This window comes from Sinocyclocheilus anshuiensis, unplaced genomic scaffold (assembly GCF_001515605.1).
Source record: "Sinocyclocheilus anshuiensis isolate Anshui unplaced genomic scaffold, SAMN03320099.WGS_v1.1 scaffold95, whole genome shotgun sequence".
Classification (NCBI taxonomy): Eukaryota; Metazoa; Chordata; class Actinopteri; order Cypriniformes; family Cyprinidae; genus Sinocyclocheilus; species Sinocyclocheilus anshuiensis.
The window spans coordinates 246,689-274,109 of NW_015548190.1; the positions used below are offsets into that span (position 1 = coordinate 246,689).

Sequence of the window (27,421 nt, forward strand, 5' to 3'; positions counted from 1 at the left end):
CTCAGTATCGGGCCCGATACCAGTATCGGTGCATCCCTAATTACAATGCAAAATAACAGTTTCTATTTGAATATATTTTAAAATGTAATTTATTTCTGTGATCAAAGCTGAATTTTCAGCATCATTACTCCAGTCTTCAGTGTCACATGATCCTTCAGAAATCATTCTAATATGATCATTTGCTGCTCAAGAACATTTCTGATTATCATCAATGTTGAAAACAGTTGTGCTGCTTCACATGATTGTGGAAATCATGATACAGTACTAGACAAACGTTTGGTGCAAGTAAGATAAAAACAAAATAAGATAACAAAATGATAACAGAATGTGACAGTAAAAACATGTCTATTGCAAATAAATGCAGTTCTTTTGAACTTTCTATTCATCGTTTCCACAAAAATATTAAGCAGCAAAAACCGTTTTCAATAGTGATAAGAACTACTAATAGTATTAGAGCTCCAAATAATAATACATAAACTTTATATACTGGAAGTATACTTTATATGCTAAATATTTGGGGGTTTTGGGATTAGAAGTATTATCTGAAATCAGAATTTGAATATGCCAACATAAATAGCTGAAATTCATATGAGCCACATCTAGGCATGGGACGATAACTGGTTTCAAGGTATACCGCGGTTTGGAAAAGTCACGGTTTCAAAACCTCAAAAATTTTCCGTTATAACGTTCCTGCGGTATGCGCAGTTTTTTTACGTGTTGTCAAAGACGGAAAGTGCAGGACTCCCTCAGTTGTGTGCAGCGAAGAGCGTAGAGAGTCACACGACCCCTCCCCCTCCGGTTGGTGTGAGCGGAGTCACCTGTGTGTGGGATGGCCGAAGGAGATGAATCCCTGCAACTTTTTCCCCCGTCGAAAAAGACGAAGTCTGTCATATGGGAATTTTTCGGGTAAAGTAGACTAGCCATGTTCCGTACACAATGATGTTCCGTACAGATGACGTTTTAGCGCCGATCGCTAAATAAATACTTCCAAATCAAACATAAACTATATATCTGTGTCATCTTCGGTTTTCTCCCTCTTTCACCCCCGATCAAGACCCATCCGCCGTTTGTTTCAGTGTTGAAATAAATACTATTTGGCTTGCTACCGAGGCAGATAACATGGCTAATTAACTAGCTAACGTCAACTAGTTTCCTCCCTCACATTACTTTACAGAGTGAGAAATAGCAGTCTAACGTACGTACTGTACTTTTCTGCGATTTAGTACAATACTTACATTTAGCTGGTATCACGTCTATACTTTTAAGCCTCCTGCCATTGTTTACATCTGTTCAAAATCACGCATTTAAAAAACAAAAAAACTAACTTTGCCACTGTTTGAGTGTTGTACGGAGAGACCGCGCGCGCGTGTGCGTGCATGTGTGTGTGTGTGCATGTTTATGTGTTTATGTGCACACATCCTCGACCTCACCGCTCCAAACCATAGCTCCAAACTTAATCCGGGAAAGGTGAACATTCCTGCATCATAAATGTAGAAAGCGAGCATGTCTCCAAAAACCTTGTTGAGCTGCAGGTTTATGCCTGCATTTTTTATACAAAAATTGTATTAGATTTTTTTACAGAAATTATGTTTTGATTATATTTTTGATTATTGAGCTGCAGGTTTAGGCTCACTTAAGTGACTGCATTTTTTTTTTTTTTACAGAAAATAATTTATTTATGTTCTGATTATTGTTGAGCTGCAGGTTTAGGCTCACTTAAGTGACTGCATTTTTTTTTTTTTTACAGAAAATAATTTATTTATGTTCTGATTATTGTTGAGCTGCAGGTTTAGGCTCACTTAAGTGACTGCATTTAATTAAGAAGAATTTAATTATTTATTCTAATTATTTAGCCTGACATGTTTACTGTTCCAAAATGTTCTATGTTTCTTAAATATGTGTTCAGTGGAAAAAAAAAGTAGTTTTTTTTACCCAGACATTTAAAAATAACATATTTTAGAGCTGTAATCGCAATACCGTGATATATTTTTTTATCTAAGGTTATCATGCCGTCAGAATCTCATACCGGTCCATGCCTAGCCACATCACTATTTGTGCCCCACTTAAGTAATAACACTTGAACAACTAGGTCTTTCTCAAAATCGACCACCAAAGAAAACAGAAACCTAACACTGTTTTTAGAAAAGCAGCATTAGAGCTAGACTGCTTACTTCGTGTCCTACTAACCGCAAGAGCTGGAGTGTGACAATGTTATGTTAAGATACCCTCCCTTCAACTCACTCAGATGCAAACTAAACCATCGCACGCCACACAGAGCAAACCACACACACACACACACACACACACACAGGTGAGCTTTCATCCACTGAACAATGTGACCCACCTTTAGTGGCTCTGCTAAAACAGACATGTTCCCGTCGGGAAGGGAGTATCGATTAAAAGTCATGTAAACCTGCAAATGAACGTCTGTGCAGTAGGGGCTGTGGAGTGACGTGTGCAAAGCAAATAAATATACAACCCATTTTACTTATGTAAAACAGACTGGTCGACAAGAAGAAAAAGACAGGATGATGAGGAACATGTATTAATAATGTAAATAGGATTATTTGGCTTTTCATGACTATTATTTGATATATGACTATTATTTTGACTTTGATTGTTTTGGTTAATTTGATTTGATTTGAGTGTGGTGTATACACTACCCTTCAAAAGTTTGGGGTCAGTAAGAATTTATTTATTTCTGTATTTTTTATTTATTTTTGAAAGAAATGAATACTATTCAGCAAGGATGCATTACACTGATCAAAAGTGACAGTAAAGACTTTTATAATGTTACAAAAAATTGAACTAATTCTATTTATCAAAAGTTCATCAACATGGTTTCCACAAAAATATAAAGCACAACTGTTTTCATCACTGATAATAAGAATAAAAACCATTAAATTAATTTTAACATATTTAACAGGTAGTCTAGGTCAAGTATGATCTATTTTATTTAAATTTTCACAATACTACAGTTTTATTTTTTTAATCAAATAAATACAGCTGACTTCTTACTGACCCTAACATAAACACATATAACCTGTTTGCAAATATATTTTTTTATCGTTATTTATTCTCATAAGCCCTTTTATTTTATTTATTTTTTTAATACTGTAAAAAATTCCTTCAATGCTTAAAATATTTAGGTTTAATGTAGCTCATGTAATGTCAATTTCTTTATTTATTTCTTTATTTCTTTTTTTTTATATATATAAGAAACTGAAAAGTTCAAGCATTTATTTCTTAATAACTAAATCCCACAGCTTCACTACTAGTAGAGAGACGCTGCCAGGTAGAATTAATTCACACACGCAATGGCTCTCACTAATGCATTCATATGAATGTAATTTACTGTGCTACTTTATCTGTATCATTTAGAATGAGCAGAAATCTGTGAGAAATATAACGACCCAAAGACAAAAGAACTGATAAAAAAAGCTGTTATAGGTTGTCACAGCTCCAGACTTATTTGTTCATTAATGACATCATCAGCGACTAGTCGACTTCGATTCGACTTTCATCACATAAAAGTCGACTTTAAAAAATCAGAAGTCGTTCAACCCCTAATATATATATATATATTTGATATTCTAGAAATGCAGAAAATCCATTTTGCTGAAAAAGAAATCAGCATGTTCATTTGCAAATTAAGGATGTGCAAACAACATATTTTCAAACTAGTCAGCTAAGGAAACCCTGAAACTATTACTAAAAGTGTAAAAAATGACAAACTAATCAAAATCACTACTGTTAGGATGTGACAGCGTATTACATTAAAAAAAAGTTTTTGAATGAGATTTCCTGTGCTCGGCTGAGCTTGTCACTGTCTGTCATTACTTTATCAGATCCTGCAACGCACCAGCTGAAAGATGAAATGATGTGTAAACATAGACACAAAGTGATTTGAGCATGTGTTTGTAGTGTTGTGGTCTTGGCTCATTCACTCAGAACGGAATAAACTGTTTCCAGTGACAAATTTCTGATCGCCATCAGTGCACACAATATCAAATTGAGTGCGGATCTAGATAGGCAGCTAGCTTCCAAGGGCTGATCACACAGAACATGTCCACACATTTAAAGCTGCTAGATGAAGAAGCACAGTGGTAGGAAACAGAACCCAGCGGTTAGGGATGTTAGCATGTTGCTAAATGAATAGTGTAATACTTCCAAATGCATCGCACATACAAAGACTGCATGTTTAATTTGACTGAAATGCTGTTAGATTTGGATTATCGACTTGAATTGCACACAATTCTAAACCAATGAACAACACACGAATGTTAATTTATTAGGATTCGCAAGTGTGCAGGCTGGAATCAATGAATTGTGTGTTTCAGCGTAAACTGAAATCCAAAACGTGGAGCTGGCCGTGATGAATTGAATTACAGCAGATAAGAGGTCAGTGAGTCTCCGCTTCGGTTATGGGTTGTCCGATAGCGTAACTGGACTCCGAAAAGGAAAAAGAAAGAGGAGATGAATTGGCCGCTTTTCTTACTGTTCTTGCTGACGTCGAGCTCCTTGAGATTGATGAGGTTCGCGATGCCCAGTGGCAGCACCGTCAGGTCGTTGTCCGGTAGACTCAATCGGTAGAGCAACTGGCAGTTGAAAAGTTGCTGTAAAGAAAGAGAAAAAGTTAATGAGATCAAACTTCATATTAATATTTGATGAGCAGTTGGATTTACTTCAAAACCTGATCGCAAATACTTGTAGATGTTAATTGTAACCAACATGAATTTTACTAGACATCCTGGCTGGCTGAAATATTGAATATTCATCATATATTTGTTATGACTTTGCTAGCGACATCAATTAAGCAACACAGTGAATACTAGAGCCCGACCGATATATCGTTTTGCCGATATTATCGGCCGATATGAGCCTGTCGCAGATATATCGGAATCGGTGAATATGCCGCCGATATGATAAATTTTTTTACAGAACATAAAACGCAGATAAAATGGTGCAATTACGTAGTTTGTCCAGCAGAGTGTGCTCCATTGTTTGCGTCTGGCGACTTGGATGAAATGCTTAAAAGCTTAAAGGTGCAACAGGTGATTGTCTTCAGAAACATTTTTTGTTATGCTGGTTGAAAGTCTCTTCACATCCCGATAGCAATCATTAAGTTAAGTGGTCTAAATGTATTTATCTGTATTTATATATTCTGTGGAAGGCGTAGGACCAAGAAATGTTCGTCCAATCAAAACGCTCGGTACGAGCATTTTAATTGGCTTTCCTACCTGCCGGTCAATGCATGTATTTGCATACCTCTGCGCACCCGGTTCGCGCAGACAGGATACGCCATCAGCGCATTCACGCATGCTGTGCAGACAGAGCGAGAATGGCAGACAAACATCAACAACCCGATCTTCCTTCCTGGTATTGTAGTACTTTTAAAGTTTTCTCATCGGTGAATGACACATGATGTAGCCCAGCGGTTCCCAATCCCAGTCCAATCCAGTGTTCATCGATTATTCCCTACTCCCTGAGCAGGGGAAATCCGTTGAAGTTTACTTCACTTCGGAACATTCATTCATGGATTTGCGCTGCGCAGCGTCTTCACACACAGACGAAACTTACTAGAGAAGTGTGATAATATACCTCTGTAAATAAATACTATTTCAATTCACACACTTTCAGTCTCGCACACTTTAATGCCCTTTGTATGGAACGTATACGCTTGCTTCGAACTGGAATCATGGCGGAATATCCTGTAATGTCCACTTCGCAGGGCACGTACGGTCGAATAGAACAAACGTTGCACGTGATAAGAGATACATATGAAATGTGGGGAGCGGGGGCGGGGGGCGCGAGGAGTGGAATTAGGAACCGCTGATGTAGCCTATTGCAGTAATGTTGTCTCTGGTATTTTGGTCTGTGAGCATATATGCGTCCAGGGGGCGTGGCTTTGGACGGCGACTGCAGGGAGGGTGGGAAGTTCGCTTTCAGTGCTATCAGGCTAAAGTTAGCATTTTCCAAGATCTCCTACTGCACCTTTAAGTGTATGGTTTACTTCTCTTCGGAACATGGGCTGGAATTGAGAACGGCTGATGTAGCCTATTGCAGTAATGTTGTCTCTGGTATTCTGGTCTGTGAGCGTCTATGCGTTCAGGGGGCGTGGCTTTGGACGGCGATTGCAGGGAGGGTGGGAAGTTCGCTTTCAGTGCTATCAGGCTAAAGTTAGCATTTTCCAAGATCTCCTACTGCACCTTTAAGCATATGGAATACCATTGAAACTTTGAACGGCCATATCTCCGTAACGGCGCGGCGGATCCGCACCAAACTTGGGGGATCTCTTCAGCTCGATGAACCCTCTCGAATGCCAAATTGAGTGTACGTTTCGAGGCCCCCTTTTGGATGAGACCACCCCCATGTCAATAGCCCCCGGGGTCCGGGAGTTACGGGCGATTAAATTTGCGGCCAGGCGCCGACCGACCTGGGGAACCCAGGGGGCTACCGACGCGCGGAGGGTGGCATTCGAGAGGGCTCCTCGAGCTGAAGGAATTTGGTGGAGATCCGCCACCGCGTTCGCGAGACACGAGTGTCGCGAGTGACATCAGCTAACACTTTCACTTCAGTAAGGCAGCTATTGTTCAGGCAGCAGCATTCAAGCGTTGTCTTATTCGACCGTAAGTGCCCTGCGAAGTGGACTTCACATGATATTGCGCCATGATTCCAGTTCCAAGGAAACGTACATGTTTCATTCAAAGGGCATTAAAGTGCGCGAGACGTGAATTTAAACTGTATTTATTTACAGAGGTATATTATGTCACACTTCACACTTCAGTAAGTTTCGTCTGTGTGTTGTGAAGACAGTAGCGCAAATCCGTGAATGAATGTTCCAAAGTGAAATAAACTTCAGTGGAATAAAGTTGAATGGAATTGAATTGAATTTAAATAAAGTTGAATAAACTTCAACTTTACTGTTCAGTGCACTGATGTCAGACTCATTTTGGATAATAAAGTTTATTGTTAAATTGTTAAATGCCCTGCCTCCATTACATATCTTTGTCACGTCATTATAAGTGTTTGATCACCACATCTGAGTGATCATTGCAAAAAATGTGTTTATGTATATATATTCTGTTTATGTATATACTGTATTCTATATATAGTACCAGTCCAACACTGGTACTGTACTATAATATACACAAAGAATATCGGCCGATATATCGATATTGTTCCCTAATATCGGTATCGGTCCCCAAAAAAACCCTTATCGGTCAGCTCTAGTGAATACTGCAATGATTTTAACCCATCTTGTCTCATAACTTGCAAATATGAAAGAGCTGAATGTTGAGCTGATGTTTTAATAGCGAAGTTGATGTTTGATTCATTTCTGAAAATCAGTTCGAACTGTCGATTATAATGAACTGCTTCATAACTTTGATTCAATGACACTTACTGCAAATATTACGATTAATTACTGTTTTGTCATATTGGTGCATATAAATGAAGAAATTATTAAATTATTCTTGTCCCCATCTAGTGAAAAAAAATTGAGTATTTCTTACATTAAAATACTTTCATCTTTTTTAGTTACAACATTTTATGGAAGCACATTTCTGAAACGTAATAAACATAATTGTGGATTTTTAACTTACAATTCTAACTTTATCGGAATTGCAAGTTCATATTTCGCAATTCTGAGTTCACATTAGGGCTGGGCAAAAAAATCTATTTTTCGATTAATAATTTCTTTAAATGGCGTCGTTTCGATATCGATTCTCAAAAGCCGTGAATCGAATTCCGTTATTTATTTCAGCACATTTAAAACAAGATCTGATTAACGTGAATCTTATCATTAGTCTTCTCCACTAGATGTCACCCTTATTTACCTTGCGTGATGTTACAACAGAAAGCCTGACATTCATTCAGCGCTTATCATGGCCATACGCGTGATTCGCAATGCTCAGGTGAAATGCTATAGTAATACTATAAATCTGCGGAAGCATTTGATATCACGCACAAGGCGCCATGATTTCTGCAATCAATGAATGGTGGGGCGCACGGTTTTGTTTACTACACACATACTAAAGCGCGGATGATGTTCACAGTGTTTTCAGCTTCTGCTGTCTCACTATACAATGATATGAACACGAATGTCATCTACAGCTGCTCTGAGAGTCACTTCATTAGCATTTTACAATTTCATTTGAGAAAACTACTGTCATATCACATAAAGAGCAGCTGCAAGTTCTTCACGGCAACCCGTCAAAATAAAAGTTTAGTTTAACGTTAAGAAACTGTCAGAATATATTACTATTTAGCAGTCTTAAGACTCAATGCTACTACTGCTAATAAATATTAATAAATCTTTATTTTTAAAGGAATAATCTCATCTGTTTTCTTTTTAATTTTAACAGTAAACCTCTGTTGTGCAGCACTTTGTTCGCCAAAAAATAAAAGGGTTTACTTTTCATTTGATTAGGATAAATTAAATTAATGTTTTATGCCTTCATCTGATTACCAGAAAAATTAAGAACATTTTATAGGGCCCCATTATTGTTTAAAAAAGGACAAAAAAACAGAATAGGTTTAAAATACAGGTATGTGGTTCTTAATGTCTTTTTATTAATTCACTATTTGTAAACTGATGTTTACTGTTAATTTTTTAGAAATATCAATAGCATTTGTATTAAAACTATATTCACTGAATGTAATAAAAAAATCAAGAATCGAATCGAAAGCTTGCGAATCGAAATCGAATCGGGACATCTGAATCGATACCCAGCCCTAGTTCACATGTCAAAATTATGCATTTTTTTCTCAGAACTGTCAGTTTATAACAATTCTTTATGACTTTATTTCTCACAGTTTAGAGTATATCTTACAATTTGGAGTTAACATCTCACAATTTTGACTTTATTCTGAAAATAAGTTTATATCTTGCAAAATGATTCCCAGAATTGCAAGTTTATTACAATATTTCATAATATTTGGTTAAATTGATGGTTGCCGAAAAAAATTAAATTACAGATTTTAAACCAATTCAAAACAAATACATAAGTAGTTCAATGTATTTATCTAGAATACCATAAAAAGGCAAAAATAGGCGTATTCACACATTGCAGGCCTGCTGTGTAAGCAAATCTATTGCTTGTAAACAGCTTGCCAGTAAAAAAACAACATGTGGACTGGATGTGCTGCTTCCCAGCTAACAAAAAAGCGTAACGTTTCACCGTCTAAGCATTGAATTAACTTTTTGGAGACATGCAATGTAAGAGTGTTTGTGGCGCAAGAGGGCACTCGTACTTTGGGCAGCTCCTCGATCTGGTTGGCGTCGAGGTAGAGCTCCTCTAAGGTCTTCTCGAAGCTGAAGATCTCTTTCGGGACTTGCTCCAGGCTGCAATGTGAGTAGTCCAGCGAGGTGACGGGGTCCTCCTCGCCCCGCAGGCAGCGGCATGGCACCAGCCGCAAAAACAAACTCCGCTTGCTGCTCATCCTCACCACAGCTCAAGCACTAGAGAGGAGAAAGAGAACATGATCAGCACCTCATGAACCTTAATAATTCATGGACAGGAACACTGCGATACGGGATAGCGCTGTCAAAACAGCTTGGTTTACAGCTAGTTGAACACGGTGCAGGAAACCAGCTTTTTATGATTTGTAATTGATCTTGAGTAGGTATAGTTGAAGTAGGTGTTGCTCATTTGACCATTTTTAAAATCATTTTAAAATAAAGGACTTATTTATTTTTGTCATTTTAGACAGTTTAGCTTTTTTCTTTTGGCAAACATGTCCCCTAATTTTTTGTCATTTAATTGTCATATTTATAATTTTTCTAGAAAAGATTTTCATGTTATGACTGTGAATGTGTCAAATTGTAACAGATGAAAATTCAACCAAAATTTTCAACCAGATTAAAAAAAAAGAAATTACATTGATTTAAACAAGAGTTATAATAGTTAACTAAAACAAACCAGAATTATTAAAAAAATGTTTTAAAAAATTGTTAATTGAAATATGTTAAATTAAATTAAATATATTAAAAAAATATTGTTATATAATACTAAGTTTAAGCTAGTTGCCAAGTCAACTAAAATAACAAAATGGAATAGAAATTAATAAAAACTATACAGACAAATAAAACCAAAAATGACTAAAAATGACAAAAATACAAAACATAATTACTAAAATTTTAAAATTAAAATGAAAAAGGAAAATAAGAACTGATTCAAAATATTACTAAAAACTACAGTAAATAGGATTTCAATGATACAACAATAACACTGATTTAAACATATTATAAAGGCTTTATCAGCAAACAAAGTATAATGTGTGAACACTGTCCATTTATGATATTGATATTGAATTATGTGTTGTGAATATGTTGTACAGCATTACTAGAATTTAAATTAAAACATGCTATTTATTATCATAAAGCTTTTTGTCCCATCTTTGGCAGTTCGAGAAATTACTGACTGAAATGTGTGCTGTTAAAGTTTTTTTTTTTTCCCCAATGAACAAATGAATGTTTCCTTGACTAATTTTGTTGGCGAGATAACACAGGTTTGGACATAAAGATACCGCTAATACAGCCAACAATTACTCATCATCTACAACAGGACTGAGAGGAGCACATTAACATTCATTAAAACCCATTTATATTCATGCTCGGCCTGAAAACAGTGTCATTATACGATGTCCTTTCATTCTGTTGAAATTGAAAAAGGCCCTCGATACGGCATCAAAAAGGACGGCCCAAGGTTTGCTCATGAATCGACACACAGAGCGGTTTTCACAGGCGCTGCTTTACAGCCATCCAAACCCAGCGGCAACAACAATTCCCTGCTATAGACGCAACTCTCCTCTGGACCGTCATGAAGAGCCCTTCAATCAATGCATGTGCATGACAACAATGAAGCGCCAATGCTAGTGCCATTTAAAAGTATGAGCCATGTTGAAATCTGCTGAGAAAACATCTGAAAATGATCAAAATGAGAACACTTGTCGTACAACCAGAGCCACGGGAATTCAGTTCTGCATCATTCACAGCACGTCAACATAAGTTTGTTCGACAACCTTAACTTCCTGAATGTCACATGTTTTCCTAGTGAAACAGGATATTCGATAAGAAAAAACATAGCTTGGAACGTTATCTATTGAAATCGACTAGATCATGAACTGAGGGTGTTACATATAAAGACAGACTGAATAGAAGTCACTAAAACAATACCTGATAGACTCTTTGGCTACTGGTTAACATTATCAAAGCCTATAAATATACAATGACGGTTCACTCCTATTACTTATGAATGGGAGAAACTGCAATAATTCTCACTATTAACTATTAACTTGCTTATTAGCATGCATATTACTAGCATACTGACTGTTTATTAGTACTTATAAAGCATATATTAATGCTTTATTCTTCATGACCATATTTTAGATCCCGTAATCTCTACCCCACACCTAAACTTAACAACTAATACCAACTATTAATAAGCAGCAAATTAAGAGTTTATTGAGGCAAAAGTCATAGTTAGTAGTTAGTTAACAGTGAGAATGGGACCTTAAACTAAAGTGTGACCCAATACTCATAATAAATGTTATTATGTTTCTGTTTCTGAAGTCTAATAGACCTGTACTCATATCAAAAGCAGAACGTAAACGATTACAATCTAGAATCTAAAAACAACCTGTATATCTGTCACAAAAGGTGGTTAATCAGTAGAATCAGTTCACACTAGTAATCCTGCAAGCTCTTGGTCAGAAGCCCAGATCTTGAATCACAAGGCTACACGGTCCCAGACAACAGCAGCAGTTGTTTTGGTGATGTCGGGTCATTAGATATTAAACACACTGGCTACAGTAATACACCTCTCAAGGTCAGGCAGACATGGGTAATGTGATATGAAAATGACATGTCAACAGTACTGGATAATAAACGAATAGAATCCTATTATATGAATGATTTAAGGAAAGTGAAAACACAGGCCTCAAGCCTAGCTCCTCTTGGAGCAGGTCCAGGTGCACCATTGTGTTTCCACACATGTTGTCCTGCGGTATTGTGACGGGCTGGCTAGAGTATCCGCTTTTACACGGGAATTTCAGCGCACAAAAGAGACACAAGCACTGCAGGAGGGAAAAACCCCTCTCAGCCTCGGGCTTTATTATATCGCGTCAAAGGGAGAAGTGTGGGAAAATGTGCGAAAGATTTCCGCTTCCAACCAGATGTGACGTGTGTTGCTTCAGGGCTCATGTGATGATGAAGATGATGAAGATGTGCTGGATTAGATCACTGATTCTGGAATGCAGCTGCATCAATGAGATCGTTGTGGAGGAGTGTGGAGAATGTGACCTTTCTCCTCCTCCTCATCAGCAGACAGACAAAGCCCAGCTCTTCATCACGTGTTTGGACCGAGAGAGCATCAATGGACCGTTCACATCCAAACTAGGGATGTTCATTTCGGTTATTTTTCCTAACCTACGCTCGTTAACCGATTATTAACCGTTAACCGACAAGATTATTTTAAATTAGAATTGAATTAAATTAGAAAGGATAAGTGTCTGTGACTCGTTAAAAATACTAACATTTTTTCCCGGGGATTAATTTTACATGCGCAAAAAGCAGCAAACAACAGAACATGAGGATTGACATGCATCACATCACGCACCTGCAGCGCTTCTGCGAGCAGAGAAAAACATAGGCTTAATAAAGCTAGGCTATATATATATAAATAATCATGGTCGCACCACATGACATTATACTACCTGAACTAACCCAGCCTTGTCAATTATTTGATTATCTGATAATAAACATTATCTGATTGTCATATTTTGATTTATTGACCTTGACTTTTGTCATGAGGGTCTACAGGGTCTAATATAATTTCCCATTTAATTATTTATTTATTTGTTTGTTTTGTACATTACTGGACACTGGTTGCACAGTGTGACTGATTAGCTGGACTTTTTTTTCTTCAAATAATTTGAGTAAAACAGCTTCATATTTTTTTTCTCTCAGAGAGATAAAAAAAAACATGGTTTCTTTTCAAGATTTTTTTTCTTCATTATGATATAAGGACTGTTTGTGCCCCCCAAAAATGTGAAAATTAATTTAAATATTTAAATTAATAATAAAAAAGTAATAAGTAATAATAGTTATTTAATCATTTCAAAATTAAAAACATGCTCACCATAAAAAGTTGTATTTAAGTAAATACACTTTTAAGTGTATTTTTGAATAAATTAACAGATCTGGGGGGGGGAAATCACTGAGACATGTACGAGTTAAACTGAAAAATGAAAGAAAAAGACGCCAATTTCTCAGAATCGAAGCATCCTAGGATGCACCTTATGAAGTTGATTAAAAGAACATGTAAAGTGTAAAGAGCTGAAGCCCAGACTAGTGTTACTGCTGTAGTATTATAGTTACTGTAATATTTTAAATTTCACTTTAATTGTTGTTTGTCTTTTTTAATCAGTCTTTATTATGTCTAAAAAAAACTTATTTTTTTATTTTCCATTTCTTTTAGTTATTTCAGTTCTTCAAGTTTAAATAAAGATGAGGAATGCTGCCTTTTTTATGTCAGCTAGCATTTATTTTATTTCAATTATTTCAATTGTTTTAGTTAACAGTAATAACCCTGGTCTAGACAAAGAAGTTGCTTTAATTATTCAAAAAAGTTTGAATGTAAGGTAGTACATTGCGGGCTAGTTTTACTGTACTTTTTATGTTGTATTTTTACATTTTCAAGCTCAACAGTCTAGGGCTGTGTATCACCAGCAAAGTCACGATACGATACGTATCACGATACAGAGGCCACAATACGATACGTATCACGATACATGACTGCACTGAATTTTTAAACGTGGTCCACTGCTGCACACGTGCCACAATATCGATACAGGGCCAGCTGTACAGGGGATACAGGGTCAAATCTCTGATGATACATCGTCGTATCGATATTTTGAACACAGCACTACATCAGTCCCAGCTTGTTGGCAAAGAAATTATGGAAAAGAACACTAGAAACTTTTTGCAAGGCATCTCCTTGCAGAGCCACAGAAAACCATCAAACAGCACATTCTGAAAGCAACGTTACAAATGCACACACATGTAGGGCCAGTGAAACCCCTGGTAAGGTTGTAACAGCTGTGGTCGCTCTACTTTCACAACTGCTAAGTTTGGCTGTTGCGGAAAGTTTGTGGAGACAGTGATAGCGAATAAGAACACGCTGCGCTCCAGAGGCCTGCCCTTATCAGTCATAACAAACACACGGCCGATGACGTCGCCCTGTGGAGGGAAATGGGCGTGCTTGGCCTCAATGCAAGAGGTTGAGTGCTTCCCTTTTAACACACTGGCGGACAATGACAGCCAGATCTTGTTGCAATCAGCATAGCTGACGTTAAGACGTCTACAGAGTGTGTGTAAGAGCTAGAGGGATGAGGAACAGAAGACAGACACTCAACTACACTTTCAGCAACGGTGAGATTATTCAGCACCAGCAGAGACTGTCCAAACCCACAAACGCTACTACAGGTCCCTTTTACAAACAGTAATTTTTGTTCTTTTCATTCCAGGCATTTACTCTCTTGAGGCTTAAAAACGGGCATGCATAATTTATTAATTTACAGTGCGTGGGAAAATATGGTTTTACTTCCTATTGGTGCTGACAGCATCACGTGACGCATGCCATGCGATACAGCCCTCAGAGAGGATGCAACTGTCTCTAAGGAGCGATGCAGCTCAGCAAGTCAATAGTAATGAACACCACATGGCCTCTGCGCCAACAAAAACACATACAACACACTGAAGAAAAGACCCAAGACCATATCTACAGACCAGAAAATCAGAGAGACCCAGGGCTACACAGAAACTATCTAGCAAACACACTCTCAGAAAGGTACAAAACTGTCACTGGGGTGAAACCTAAGGTACAAAAGCTATACGGCACACCTTTGTACCTTTTTACACCTAAATATTAGTACCATTTAGGAGTACCATTAGTACCAAAACACATATTAGTACTTTTAAAAGTACACATTATTATTTTAATAGTTCATATTAGTAATATTAGTACCTAAAGTGAACATATTAGTACCTTTTGAAAGGATACTGCCCCAGTGACAGTTTTGTACCTTTTTTGTGTAAAGATATTACATTTTTGTTTAAAGTGTAAAGATATTACATTTTTATGACCATTAGCAGATTTTGTTTGTATGTATTTATTTATTTTATATTATTTATATATATTTGTGTGTCTAATTAATTAAATTCTTGGATAGTTTGTTAGATCTTGGATAGTTTGTTGCACTTCAGATTAGGTTTTCATAAAACATTTGTCACATGATCATTAGTCTATAATATAGATGCACAGATCGATCGGCCAGGGATCGGAATCGGCCGATTTTCCTCATGATCGGCCCGGATCGGTGATCGGTCGGTCAGTCTCACTTCTTTCCGATTTCGAGCTGATCTGTTTTGTTACCAGCGGCACAGGCAATAACATCAGCCACGCATTCTCGCTCTCTTCTCTCCGACGACCCCTTCTCTCTCACATACGTCTCATTCGCTCCGGTTAAATGCTTGTATTGCGCATTATTATATAGTCATTCCCGCAGGTTTCGCTCTTATACCAAACGCGCGCGCACCACCACTGATCTATATCGCACTGCCTGCGTCTGAGTAACAAACTAAAAAACAACAAACAACAAAAAAGTGCATGTGATATTAACAGACGAACTACACTCATATTTATAATTCCAAACAATCAGTAAGCGACAGGTGCTATTTAAGCGACATACTATTGCGGTATTTTAAAAATTAATATCATAACAAAACTAAACACCGGTATTGCGGTATGAACCGGTATACCGCCCAGTACTACTATAAATCGATTTAGAAATCGAGCATGCTCAAATCGCGATTTTATGACGATTTTGATTAATCGCACAGCCCTATTTGACGCCATCCTTAAAGGGGTCATATGATGCTTTTTTAAAGATCATTATTTTGTGTATTTGGTGTAACAGAATATGTCGGACGCTTAGTAACACATACAGCTGTTCCCTCACCACAGTGCAACAGTGAAAACGGACCCCTTTCAAACAGTGTCGCGTTCCGAACGTTGTTTAAGCGACATACTATTGCGGTATTTTAAAAATTAATATCATAACAAAACTAAACACCGGTATTGCGGTATGAACCGGTATACCGCCCAGTACTACTATAAATCGATTTAGAAATCGAGCATGCTCAAATCGCGATTTTATGACGATTTTGATTAATCGCACAGCCCTATTAGACATGCTTTTTTAAATTTAATTAAACCGTAATTTTTAATATAGACAAATTAAAACAGAAAACACTGAATTTGGGGAAAACAATTATGAAAATAAATCAATAAAACAGATTTCATAGCCCTCTAAAATTGTATTTTTGTTACATTTTAATAAATTGTTATTAAATTGCATAAGTTTCATTATTTAAATTAATCATGCTTTTTGATTATTACAATTTAACAATTGAAAAGTAAAACACTGAATTTGGGAAAAATCAAACTGCATTTAAGAAAAAATTTAACAGGTTTCATAGGGCCCTAAAAGGTTTTTTAAATAAATAAATGTATTAATTTTAATAAAATGAATAACCTTATTTAATAAATTGTTGTTAAATTGTATTAAGTTAAAATATTTAAATTAATTAGACATGCTTTTTGATTACTAAAATTTAACCAAGAAAATTTAATCCTAAAAAATTAAAACTGGGGGGAAAAAAATTTGGAATCCAGGAAGAAAAAAAAATGCTAAAGAATATACTAGATTTCATAGGGCCCTATTATTGTCAGACACAATGACCAAGCTGAAACCAACTGACCTATCGGTAAGCCCCTCCCCTCGAACGCAGATGAGCCAATGGCAGTCGCATATCAGTTACACGGAAAAAATTTAACAGGTTTCATAGGGCCCTAAAAGGTTTTTTAAATAAATAAATGTATTAATTTTAATAAAATGAATAACCTTATTTAATAAATTGTTGTTAAATTGTATTAAGTTAAAATATTTAAATTAATTAGACATGCTTTTTGATTACTAAAATTTAACCAAGAAAATTTAATCCTAAAAAATTAAAACTGGGGGGAAAAAAATTTGGAATCCAGGAAGAAAAAAAAATGCTAAAGAATATACTAGATTTCATAGGGCCCTATTATTGTCAGACACAATGACCAAGCTGAAACCAACTGACCTATCGGTAAGCCCCTCCCCTCGAACGCAGATGAGCCAATGGCAGTCGAATATCAGTTACACGGGGAGCGGAACTCGGACATCTTTAGGTTTCAGCGCCATAGAGAAACATTGGAAGATCCCAAGCTCGCATCGTTTTTATGGGGTTTATGCTTCAAAAATGGAAAAACGATGTGCCTGGGGGGTACCTGTAACAGTGATTCCAGGTATCCTGAGAGGATAGGCAATGGAATTTATTTTATTCTATTTCCTAAACCCAAACAAAATGGAGCAAAATGTCCCAAAGCATTCACCCCCAATCCCAATGAAGACAAAAACGTTCGTTTTCTGGTTGTCATACTCTCATTAAACTACAATTTTCATCTGCTCAAGCAGAACGTTAATGCCATCTTGTGCTTTAGCAAGGTATCTATCTGGCGGGGCTTACCGATAGGTCAATTACAGGGCAATCTCTACCAGCAAAGCACTAGAACTTCCTAGCAACTGCATAGCAACAGGTTAAAAACACTCAGAAATGCAACCTACCACAACAATCAAGCATTGTGATGGAAAGTTTTGCAAGCACCAAAACTGTAAATGTAACTAGTTTTTACAGCTGTCTTCAAACTGTTCTTCTCACTTATCATAACTGTGCATCCAGGCTCAACTATAATCCAAATGTTTGTTTGTGTGTGTATGTGAGTGTATAAGAGGGGGCAGGGAAGGTACAAGAGAGATTTGCCTGCTGGCACAACTTTCACATCAAACAGACCTCCCACAATCTGTCCTCCCTCTTTTGTGCCAGTCCACACGGTTCTCTTTATCCAGAAAACGCCAGCCCGTCGCGCAGCCTTTAACCCTTCGGGTCACCGCTGTTGCCATGGTTACAGCCCGACGTGGGAGTATGGCAGGGGCGAAAACAGTGGACAATGTGACAGACGCTGCAGCACTGCAACATTCCACAGCGGCAGTGCGCCTCAAGGTTAGCGGGATAATTTGGCATAAAAAACAGGTGGGTAATGTTCCAAAGAAAACACCTGTGGGGTAAAATCACACCTAGAGAGTGGAGCAGAGGAGGAGGAGGAAGTGGCAGCAGGAAATCCTTCACACACACGCTGGCACTGTAAAGGCCACGCCACTGTGATGGAGATTGTTTCCATGGATCATTTAAGCTGGATTTCTGTGTAATAAAGTACAGGCTTGTAGTTAAAATCTAGAAAAACAATGTGACTTGAGAAGCTCAGAGGAAGCGCTGAACAGGATTCTCTGAAAGGAAAAGTTCACAGACGTTCACATTCCAAAATTCACATTGCTCTTTCCCATACAATGAGAGATGCAACAAATTTATATTTATGCTTATGAAGGTTTTTGATGAAAACATTCCAGTATTTTTCTCCATATAGTGGACTTCAATGGGGACCAACGGGTTGAAGGTCCAAATTGCAGTTTCAGTGCAGCTTCAAAGGGCTCTACACGATCTCAGCCGAGGAATAAGGCTCTTATCTAGCGAAACAATCGGTCATTTTCAATTTTTTTTTTTATTTATATACTTTAACCACAAGTGCTCATCTTGCACTAGCTGGACTTCACGCATTAAGTCACGTTGGAAAGGTCTCGCGCGTGACACAGGCGGAAGCACCGACCCAGTGTTTACAAAGCGAACGTGCAAAACAAGCACAAAAACAAGGTTTCAAAAGATTTAAACAACCAGGATACACACATGAACGGGCCATTTTAAACAATGAATTGACACAAAGACATTAATTTGTGTTCTTTAACATACAACAACTTTTGACCTTCCCAACGTGATTGCGCAATGCCCAAAGTCACGGACGCACATCGCAGAGCTAGTGCAAGACAAGCATTTGTGGTTAAAAAGTATATATATTTTTCTTTTTTTAAGAAAATGGCAGATCGTTTCGCTAGATAAGACCCTTATTCCTTGGCTGGGATCGTGTAGACACATGAACATCTTGGATGACATGGGGGTGAGTAAATTAACAGGAAATTTTTACTCTGGAAGTGAATTAATTCTTTAAATTTCCTTATTGTTTGGAGGAGAACACTGGGCAATGTTTTTTTTATACATAGACAACATTCAGGTTTTTAATCAGATTAAAACAAAAAAACAAAAACAAGTTGACATTACTGTATTTTCCGGAATGTAAATTGCATTATTTTCTGAAATGTTCAAAGTCAAGCTTGCAAAACATCTGGATTCATGCCAAATGAGAGGCACATGAGCCAAAGTTTATTTGTGCAGCGCATTTCCTGCATACCGCATCTTTCAGTTTTGCTTTTATCATACTACTTATATTTTTTGTTTCTGTTCTGTTCTGGGTTCAGACACACTCTCTCTGTTTAAATCTAGATGAAAGACACATCTCTTTGGCCAAGCATTCAAAAAATGCATCTCATAATCTTGTACTGCAGTTATATCTGATCAAATGCACATAATACATGGCTCAAAACTTAAGCACCTTCTCAAAACAGTTCTGAAGCATGCTTTTTGTTTATGTTTGCTGACAGACACCAGTGTTTCCCACAGACTTGCAAATGCAAATTCATTCTCTGCCAGCAGGAGGCGCTGTTGGGAGCGGGGCTGTAATCAAATAAGCGCTGCGCTCAGTCACAAACGCTACTTTATCAGGCATTACAGGAAAGACGAAATGAAAATGACACCGAAGTTTTTCTGAAGACGGTCGGTTCTTTTCAAAGATACATTCATATAAAAACACCAGCACAGCATTTTAATTTTGAAATGAAAAAAGTGATCAGTTTATTCAACGAAGTAATAACTCAATGTATGGGAAACACTGGACACTGCTATAAGTCAAATGGCCAAGTGATAACCAAAATAAAAGAGTTCACACATATTACACAGCCTGCTGCTCATAACTGCTTAGAGTACACTGGCCACGAGCGATGACATCGTGGATGCTATTGTCGGACCTACACACACATTTCACGAGTCAGCCCAGAAGTTTCGTCTGAATTGCATGTGTTTCTACTTTCACATGCAAATGACTTGTTGCACTTATGAATATGATAACTTTCCGGCATCAATTCTAGTAGGGTAAAACGTAATTACGCTTTCGAAACGGTCTGTTTTGCCCTGCCATCATTAGCTGAAGCTGTGTGTGAACAAGAAGCGGCTGCAGAGTGTGAGCTGCTCCGTCTCTCACGCAGCCAGAGAGAGATTCTCCGGCGTTCCGCAACAACGCTTAGCTGCCCGCAGATGGGCCTGCCTATAAATCGGCCTAATTTGCAGCACAGTCGGCCGATGCCGATTAATTAAAAAATGCCAAAAATCGTAATTTTCTGTAAAGTTGCTTTGCAACGATTTGTATCGTGAAAATACAAATAAACTTGAATTGAATTGTTCTGAATACCATTCATTTTTAATGGATTTGTGGAGTGAGGGGAACTAAAATACATGTTTATAGTGTTTATAAAGTTAGTAAATTGCTAATTTACCTGTGTTTTACATTATTCCTAAATAATAATAAAATATGACTTTTTTTTATACACCAATGTGACTTTTCTTAATATTACACATTACACATTCTGAATTTTTTCTCGCAATTGCAAGTTTAGATCTTGCAATTCTGACTTTTTTTCTCAGAATTGTGTGAAATAAACTTGTAATTCTGGCATTTTCTCGCAATTCTTACTTTTTTTTCCTCACAATTTTGACTTTTTTTTTCTTCAGAATTGTGAGACAGATACTAGCAACTGCGAGGTATAAAGTCCAATTCTGAGGAAAAAAATACTGTCTATTTTATTACGATTGTGAGTTTATATCTCACAATCCTGACTTTATAGCTCACAGTTGCATGTTACAATGTCAGAACTACATCACGCAATTGTGACTTTATAACATGAAATTGTGAATTTATATCAATTCTGAGACAAAAAAAATTTTTTTGTGAGTTGTGAGATGTAAACCTGTAATTTCAAGAAAAAAAGTCAGAACTGTGAGATAAAAATCACAATTTACCTTCTTTATTTTTTATTCAGTGGTGGAAACAAGCTTTGATACAAACAAACTCTCTTTTTTAGCCTCCATATACTCATATTTTGGGCAAAAAAAACCTAACAAAAAGTTAAAGATGAATTTGACTGATAGCATTATTTATAAATGCTTAAAAAAATTCTGTAGATATTGCAATATCATTACTGTGACTTCTTTTAGCTACAATAATAATGTAGTGAAAACTGGCCCTAGTCACAGGTCAAGTTTGAATATGCAGAAATGTGATAAGAAGAGATTTTGAGTGAATAATGGCTTAAATTTTGCTCTGTTCCTCAAATAAATCTGTATGACTTCAGAAGACATTTTTAGAGCTCAGCAGCTCCACTCCTGTAGTTTGGAGTGATAAAATAGCAAGTAAATGACAGCTGAGATTTCAGCGTGGCTCTGATGAAGAAGTTCAAGGCAAATGATTCGGTGTGAATCAGAGGCTCTCCGTGGCTGCGGGCTGCCGTGTGGGAACTCTCTGACCCATTTCCCACAGCTCCACGGACCGGCTCCGACGACCAATTAGACAATGGTCACATTTTAAACACAACGTGGCTTCGCTCTCCTCCGGCCCTCTCCCCACCTGCGGTTATCGTAGACTCTCTGCTCACAACAGGAAGAGCTCATCTGCAGCTTCTCTGATGCAAAGCACTGTTGCCATCTCAGAGCCTGCATAATGTAAACCAGAGCAAGAAACAGACGTGTCGCCAAGAAACAGCCCCCACTAATACGCGCTAGCCTGTCTGCAGCTGCTGACGTACACAGTTCTCAGTTCCTGATGGTGAGAAGGAAACGTTCTCAGATCCTGTCGTACAGATCTACGGACGGACAGCACTTGAAGAGCCCACAGCCGTGTAGCGTGTCAGATCTAAAAGAAATGAACGCTTTCTGACAGTGCTGAAGATATTTATCGGAGATCTGGATTTGGGTAACACTTCAGCATGGATCAGATTTTGATCCAAACCGAGCGCGCCGGAGGAATGCTGGGGCGATGCGTATGAAAAATACGCCATATTTGGACGGGAAGAGAAAAAGCCAGGGAGAAAGTGAGAGAGAGAGAAACACAGAAAACATCAAGCATAACCCTGAGAATATGCAGTCTAGAGGGAAGAACTGAAAATAGCAGGATGGTGCGTGATCTGATGATCTGAAGTTTAGTTACAGCTCTTTGGAAATCTGTATCACTTGGCACAGTAATGTAGGGCAAGTTCTGCTTGAATACTGTAATACCGCAGGAAAGATTATTTGACTCAATACAAGGAAGCCAACATGGAAAGTCCTGCTTCTGGAGTCCTGCAATCAAGAGCTGGACTGACACTTAAGTAAAATGCAAAAATGACACTATGAATCTACCAAACCTCTACGCATATTGCCATTGGCTAGTAAATGTTTTAGTTTACTCGCTGTCAATATATAAATGTATTAATATTTATATAAAATTACATTATTTTTTGTTCACTCAAACTGATTTGCTTGCTTCTGCTTAGTCTAAAGGCTGAATATTTCCAAACAAACGCAGTCATTTTGACAGGAAAACACAAGAATACCATTTATATGCAGCACATCAATTCTGCATGATATTTAAGGCCATCTCGATTTCTCTCTGATTGCGTGTGTGAGAAACACAGAGCGCTCTCAGTTGGGTGTCTTCACACTAGAGTTTACGATGTGTCAAATATGCTGTGGATCCATTGATATGAACAGGAACAGAGCGCTTTAAAGAACTAAACATAGCTGCTAACTCAATCACTGACGAGTGAAATCTAACAGCTTATTAGCCACTGGCTAACGACAGACATTATCTAGCTCATAATTTGCATATGCAACTGATTTACTCACAATGTAGAGGATGTAACCTTCAAAACAGAAAGCGGTCAGAATTGTTGACTAGATGTCCAGCAGGTCAATGCGGACGAGACCAAAGTTATCAGTGTTTCCTAACACGTGATTCCTGTCATTCGTATTTGGACAAGTGACTTCTACATGTTAAGTAAATGAAAATGACATTATGAAAGTACAGTTGGATGGATCAAAATAGTTTGACTAGTCATCCAAAAACCAATTAGTCACGTACAGACTAGTTTGACTAGTTTATAAGCACTGGAAAAAAAAGGGAAAAATCCGATTGTCTGATTTACTCAATCATTTTTAAATCAACGTTTTTTTCTTCTAAACTTTATTTATTTGCATTTGATAAATATAATTCTCTAAAATGTTCAATCTACTAGATTAAGTTGTGCAAATGTATGTTCAACAGCACTCGAAAATGATTTTTTACTGTTGAAACATTGGTTCCCAGCACGCACTGCATGAGACTTAATGGGGAGATTAAAACTGTTGAAATTAAGTATTAGGCCTCATTGTTTTTAAACAACATGAGAAAAAAGAAAACTTGATAGTGTTTAATGTTCAATTATGCTGGGATTTAGAGTAGAGCTTTTGCTTAAGTTGAGGACGGTACATAAAGATCATGTTTATGCTGTTGTATTCAAGAAGCACTTGATTACTAGCATTTATCAGTGGTGTGACACAAAATATAGGTAATTAATATAAACAGATTGTGTCAGGGAACCATATGAAATCACTTTGCTAGGTCAGTTTCTTATATTCATGATGTTGAAGTAACGATTCATGTTTGTGTAACTTAATTCATGTGAAACTGATATACATTATTCAATCATGTAAATTCAACACCTTTTTGCTGAAGATGCTTTTTGCTTCTTTTTGTTTTCATATTCTGTTTTATAGGGGATGAATTTAGAGATGTGACTTTTATTGTGCTGTGCTTTAACATGCGTGCTAAATCCTGTCAGAGAATTTACATCTCTAAATTAACATCATCCCCTTCAAAAAGCAACATTTTAAATTTAATTCAAGACATTTGAAGACAAATTCTGTCCGCCTTCAGACCGCCTGCTGTAAACAACGTTCCCATTTTTATGAATATACCAAAGGACTGTGTAATGACTGTGCAATAAAATGTTATAGATATTTAAGAAATTATTTAGGATAAGTTTGTGTCCATGTATGACTAAGAAATGCATGGACATGATCCTAAACCAACCTACTTTGAAAGATTAGTCGACCTCATGGTCTTAAGTTCTTTCTGACAATGCAAACCATATTTTTATTGGTTGGCAAGTTTTTCTTGTTTTTGAAAGAAATTAATATTTTTATCCAGCAGGGATGCATTATTTATTTTTAATGTTACAAAAGATTTCTATTTCAAATAAATGGTGTTCTTTTTAACTTTCTATTCATTGAAAAATATATCCAGAAGTATATGAACCGTTTTTAACATCGATATTAAGAAATGTTTCTTGAAAATTATTAAAATGATTTCTGAAGGATCACGTGACACTGAAGACTGGAGTAATGATGCTGAAGGACAGGTAAGTCAGTCAATTTTCTTTTTTGGGCTGAACTGTTCCTCTGAAAAGCATTTAGTAGGTTGTGTTTTGTAAGTTGCTTTGTAATGCAGGATCAGTGCTGTAATCATCTTGTTCTTATCTGGCCTGTTCTCGGGCGGCTCTAACATGTGTCCGGGCGTACAGCAGGGGTCAGGTGTCAGCTTCGTCGGCTGAGGTGTATGTGTGTCCAGCCCAGAGGTGAGAGGTCGCATGTGAGCAGCAGGAAGGCTGGGTGTACATTTCATTCTGTCACCGGCTGACGAGCGCATCTCCTCCACCTCCAGCTGACACAGCAGGGGCCGAGGCATCTCTCAATAATTCAGCGGCCAAGATCGCTTCAGAGACTCACAGGCAGGACGCCGCCGCTCGGGGAAGATCTCTGACACAGACAACGTGGATTTCTTAGTATACAAACAAGTATATAAACTTGAGAAAGGGTGAAGCCGAGAATAAAAAGAGATGAAAAAACACTGGTATCGGTGACAAAAGCAGCACAACCGGTTTGTCCAGTTCTGCTCCACTGTTTTAGTTTTGGTTCTCACCGTGCTTTTCAATGCGCAGTGGTCTCACGGCAGTGAGGCAAACAAAACCGCTATTGTCCTGACAGATCTGCTCTGAACTGAGGGCGGGTAATCTGATCTCACTCGAAGCACTGCACCTGTGCTGCATCGCCTACATTAGTCTTATTGTGAATGGAGACGTGAGAGGGACCTTCGCACTTGGTGATTCACTTACTCGCTGTTCAATTTGCAATAATTTAGGCCATAGTTTTTGAAACCAAAATAAGATCTGCGAAATGGAAAAGTGCTGATGATGATTTTCTTGGCATGTGTTTTGATATTGCAGTCGGACGCCAAAGTCTGTTTTCTTCTGCCAGCAATGCATACAGGAAACAACACTAAAACTAGGTAACCTATTTTCAAAGGTTATTGTTCGGACAGGTACAAAGGCACAGGCAGTGAGCACAAGAGGCCAATTGCTACGGTGATTTCCCCACATGGTGTACAATGGTAATATGAGAAGACATGGAAGGTTCAATAAATGTTACGTCACCATAAACAACTAAACAGCTGAGCAAAATAGTCCATTAGCCTAATGGTGTGTTCACACTAGACACGAATAGAGGTGAATTCACGCCGGGCGACGAGAATGACGCGAAATGCACGACGCGTTTGCAGCAAACACACGATATTCGCCTCAATCGCGTCTTCCGAGCAAGTTCAAAAATTTCAACTCGACCGGAAAATTCCCATGACGCGTTCTCACGCAAGCCAATCAGCGAAGAGCTTCTTGACACGTCCAGTTGAATCAGACAATGGAAGAGAGCATTATTGTAGCCGTCTGTTATTATATAGGTCTGGAGCATAGAAAACCATTAAAATCAGTTGTAGTGGTAGTTGTATTTTATTAGCATGGCTACAGAGATGCTGCTATCAATGATAAAAAGAATAGTAATATCAGTGTAAAATGTATACACCGTAGTAAAATGTAACACACACATTAATGCAGGATCCTAACGTTACTCATCCTCCTCTGGATGGTGCTGTGAACCCAGACACGTCGGCGTTTGGCTTTCCATCGTATTTGGGACTTTTTGACAACAGGTACAAAACAGCGATTGTAGTTATCTCACCATGGTTGATCGCGCTATGTTTTTATTCGCGTGAGTGACACGAAAAACATCCCGCGAGTAATCCAGAGCGAGAGACGCGATGCGCATATTTGCTTCGCGTCTGGTGTGAACAGACCATAACTGTAGTTTATTTACATTTGCCAAGCAACTTGACACACTAACATCGAGTTTCAATCAAATAACGTGCAGTCACAGGTATATAATGGCTATTCTTTTCTAGGCTCATTGAATCAACAGATTTGGAACTATTTCATAGATATGAGGAAATCTGCTATATTGAGAGTGCAAGGTCAAGGCTAAAGGGTGTTGTTAGGCACAATGTCTCATCGTTCTGTCTGTGACCGTCCCTTAAAGTCTGTGTGTCCATCTCTGTGTCATCTGACCAGCTCAGGACACTCAGGGGTGAGTCAAAAGACAGAAATATGAGCTTGAGAGGACAGCAAATCACCACAATCCCCATGTCTCTGTCCCTAAATGTCAGACAGAGTTTCAGTTTCCACATCATCCACCCAGATGCAGCTAGACGACTGGACACAAATAGATAAATGCACTGGAAGAGAAGTGTCATGGATGGTATGATTATTCAATATAATGTTTTGAATCCAGAGATTTATACAATGTCCTCTCTTCACATTATATAAATTATACAGGATTTCTAAACTTTTTATTTTTTTATTTGAAATTTAAACACAGACACAGTGCTGCTCGAGTTTGTGTACCCTCCAGTAAGCGAAGCCCTAAGGACTTCGGTAGCAGGCCTCGTGGGCCCAGTTCCCGAGTTTTCCTCACCCCTCCCCACCTAAGCCGGGACCTGAAGTTGGCGGGAAAATAGCCCTGTCGCTGACAGTGCTGTCTATAAGAGAAGGTTTACAGGGATTCACAGACCATCATTTGCATGATTCAAGCAGCCCCCTGCCGTGTACAAAGCACAGAGAAGTTCAAGTCGCTCAATCGTCATTTACACGATACCAGCAGCCCCTTTGCCTTTTAGCAAAGCTAAGCATACGCTAGTTTTTGTCAATTTACTTAAAATGTAAAGAATATGGCACTTGCTTCTGTCTGAGGCAAATACATTGTGAAGAATGCAGCAATTATACAGTGGTGTGAAAAATTGTTGGCCCCCTTCCTGATTTCTTATTTTTTTGCATGTTTGTCACACTTTAATGTTTCAGATCATCAAACAAA

At 37.8% G+C, this 27,421-nt stretch overlaps 1 protein-coding gene across 2 annotated transcripts in view; it reads right to left on the reverse strand.

Annotated features, from left to right (window-relative positions):
* The window catches only part of LOC107705051 (protein LAP2-like), a 92,568-nt gene that overhangs the window by 39,094 nt on the left and 26,053 nt on the right, over window positions 1-27,421 (reverse strand). For both annotated transcript variants that reach the window (XM_016508172.1, XM_016508171.1), the window contains exons 2-3: window positions 9,256-9,463; window positions 4,499-4,616 (exon numbers count right to left, since the gene is read on the reverse strand). In XM_016508172.1, the coding sequence (XP_016363658.1) occupies window positions 4,499-4,616; window positions 9,256-9,444 (307 nt within the window). In that variant the 5' untranslated portion in view covers window positions 9,445-9,463. The remainder of the gene's footprint in view (window positions 1-4,498; window positions 4,617-9,255; window positions 9,464-27,421) is intronic.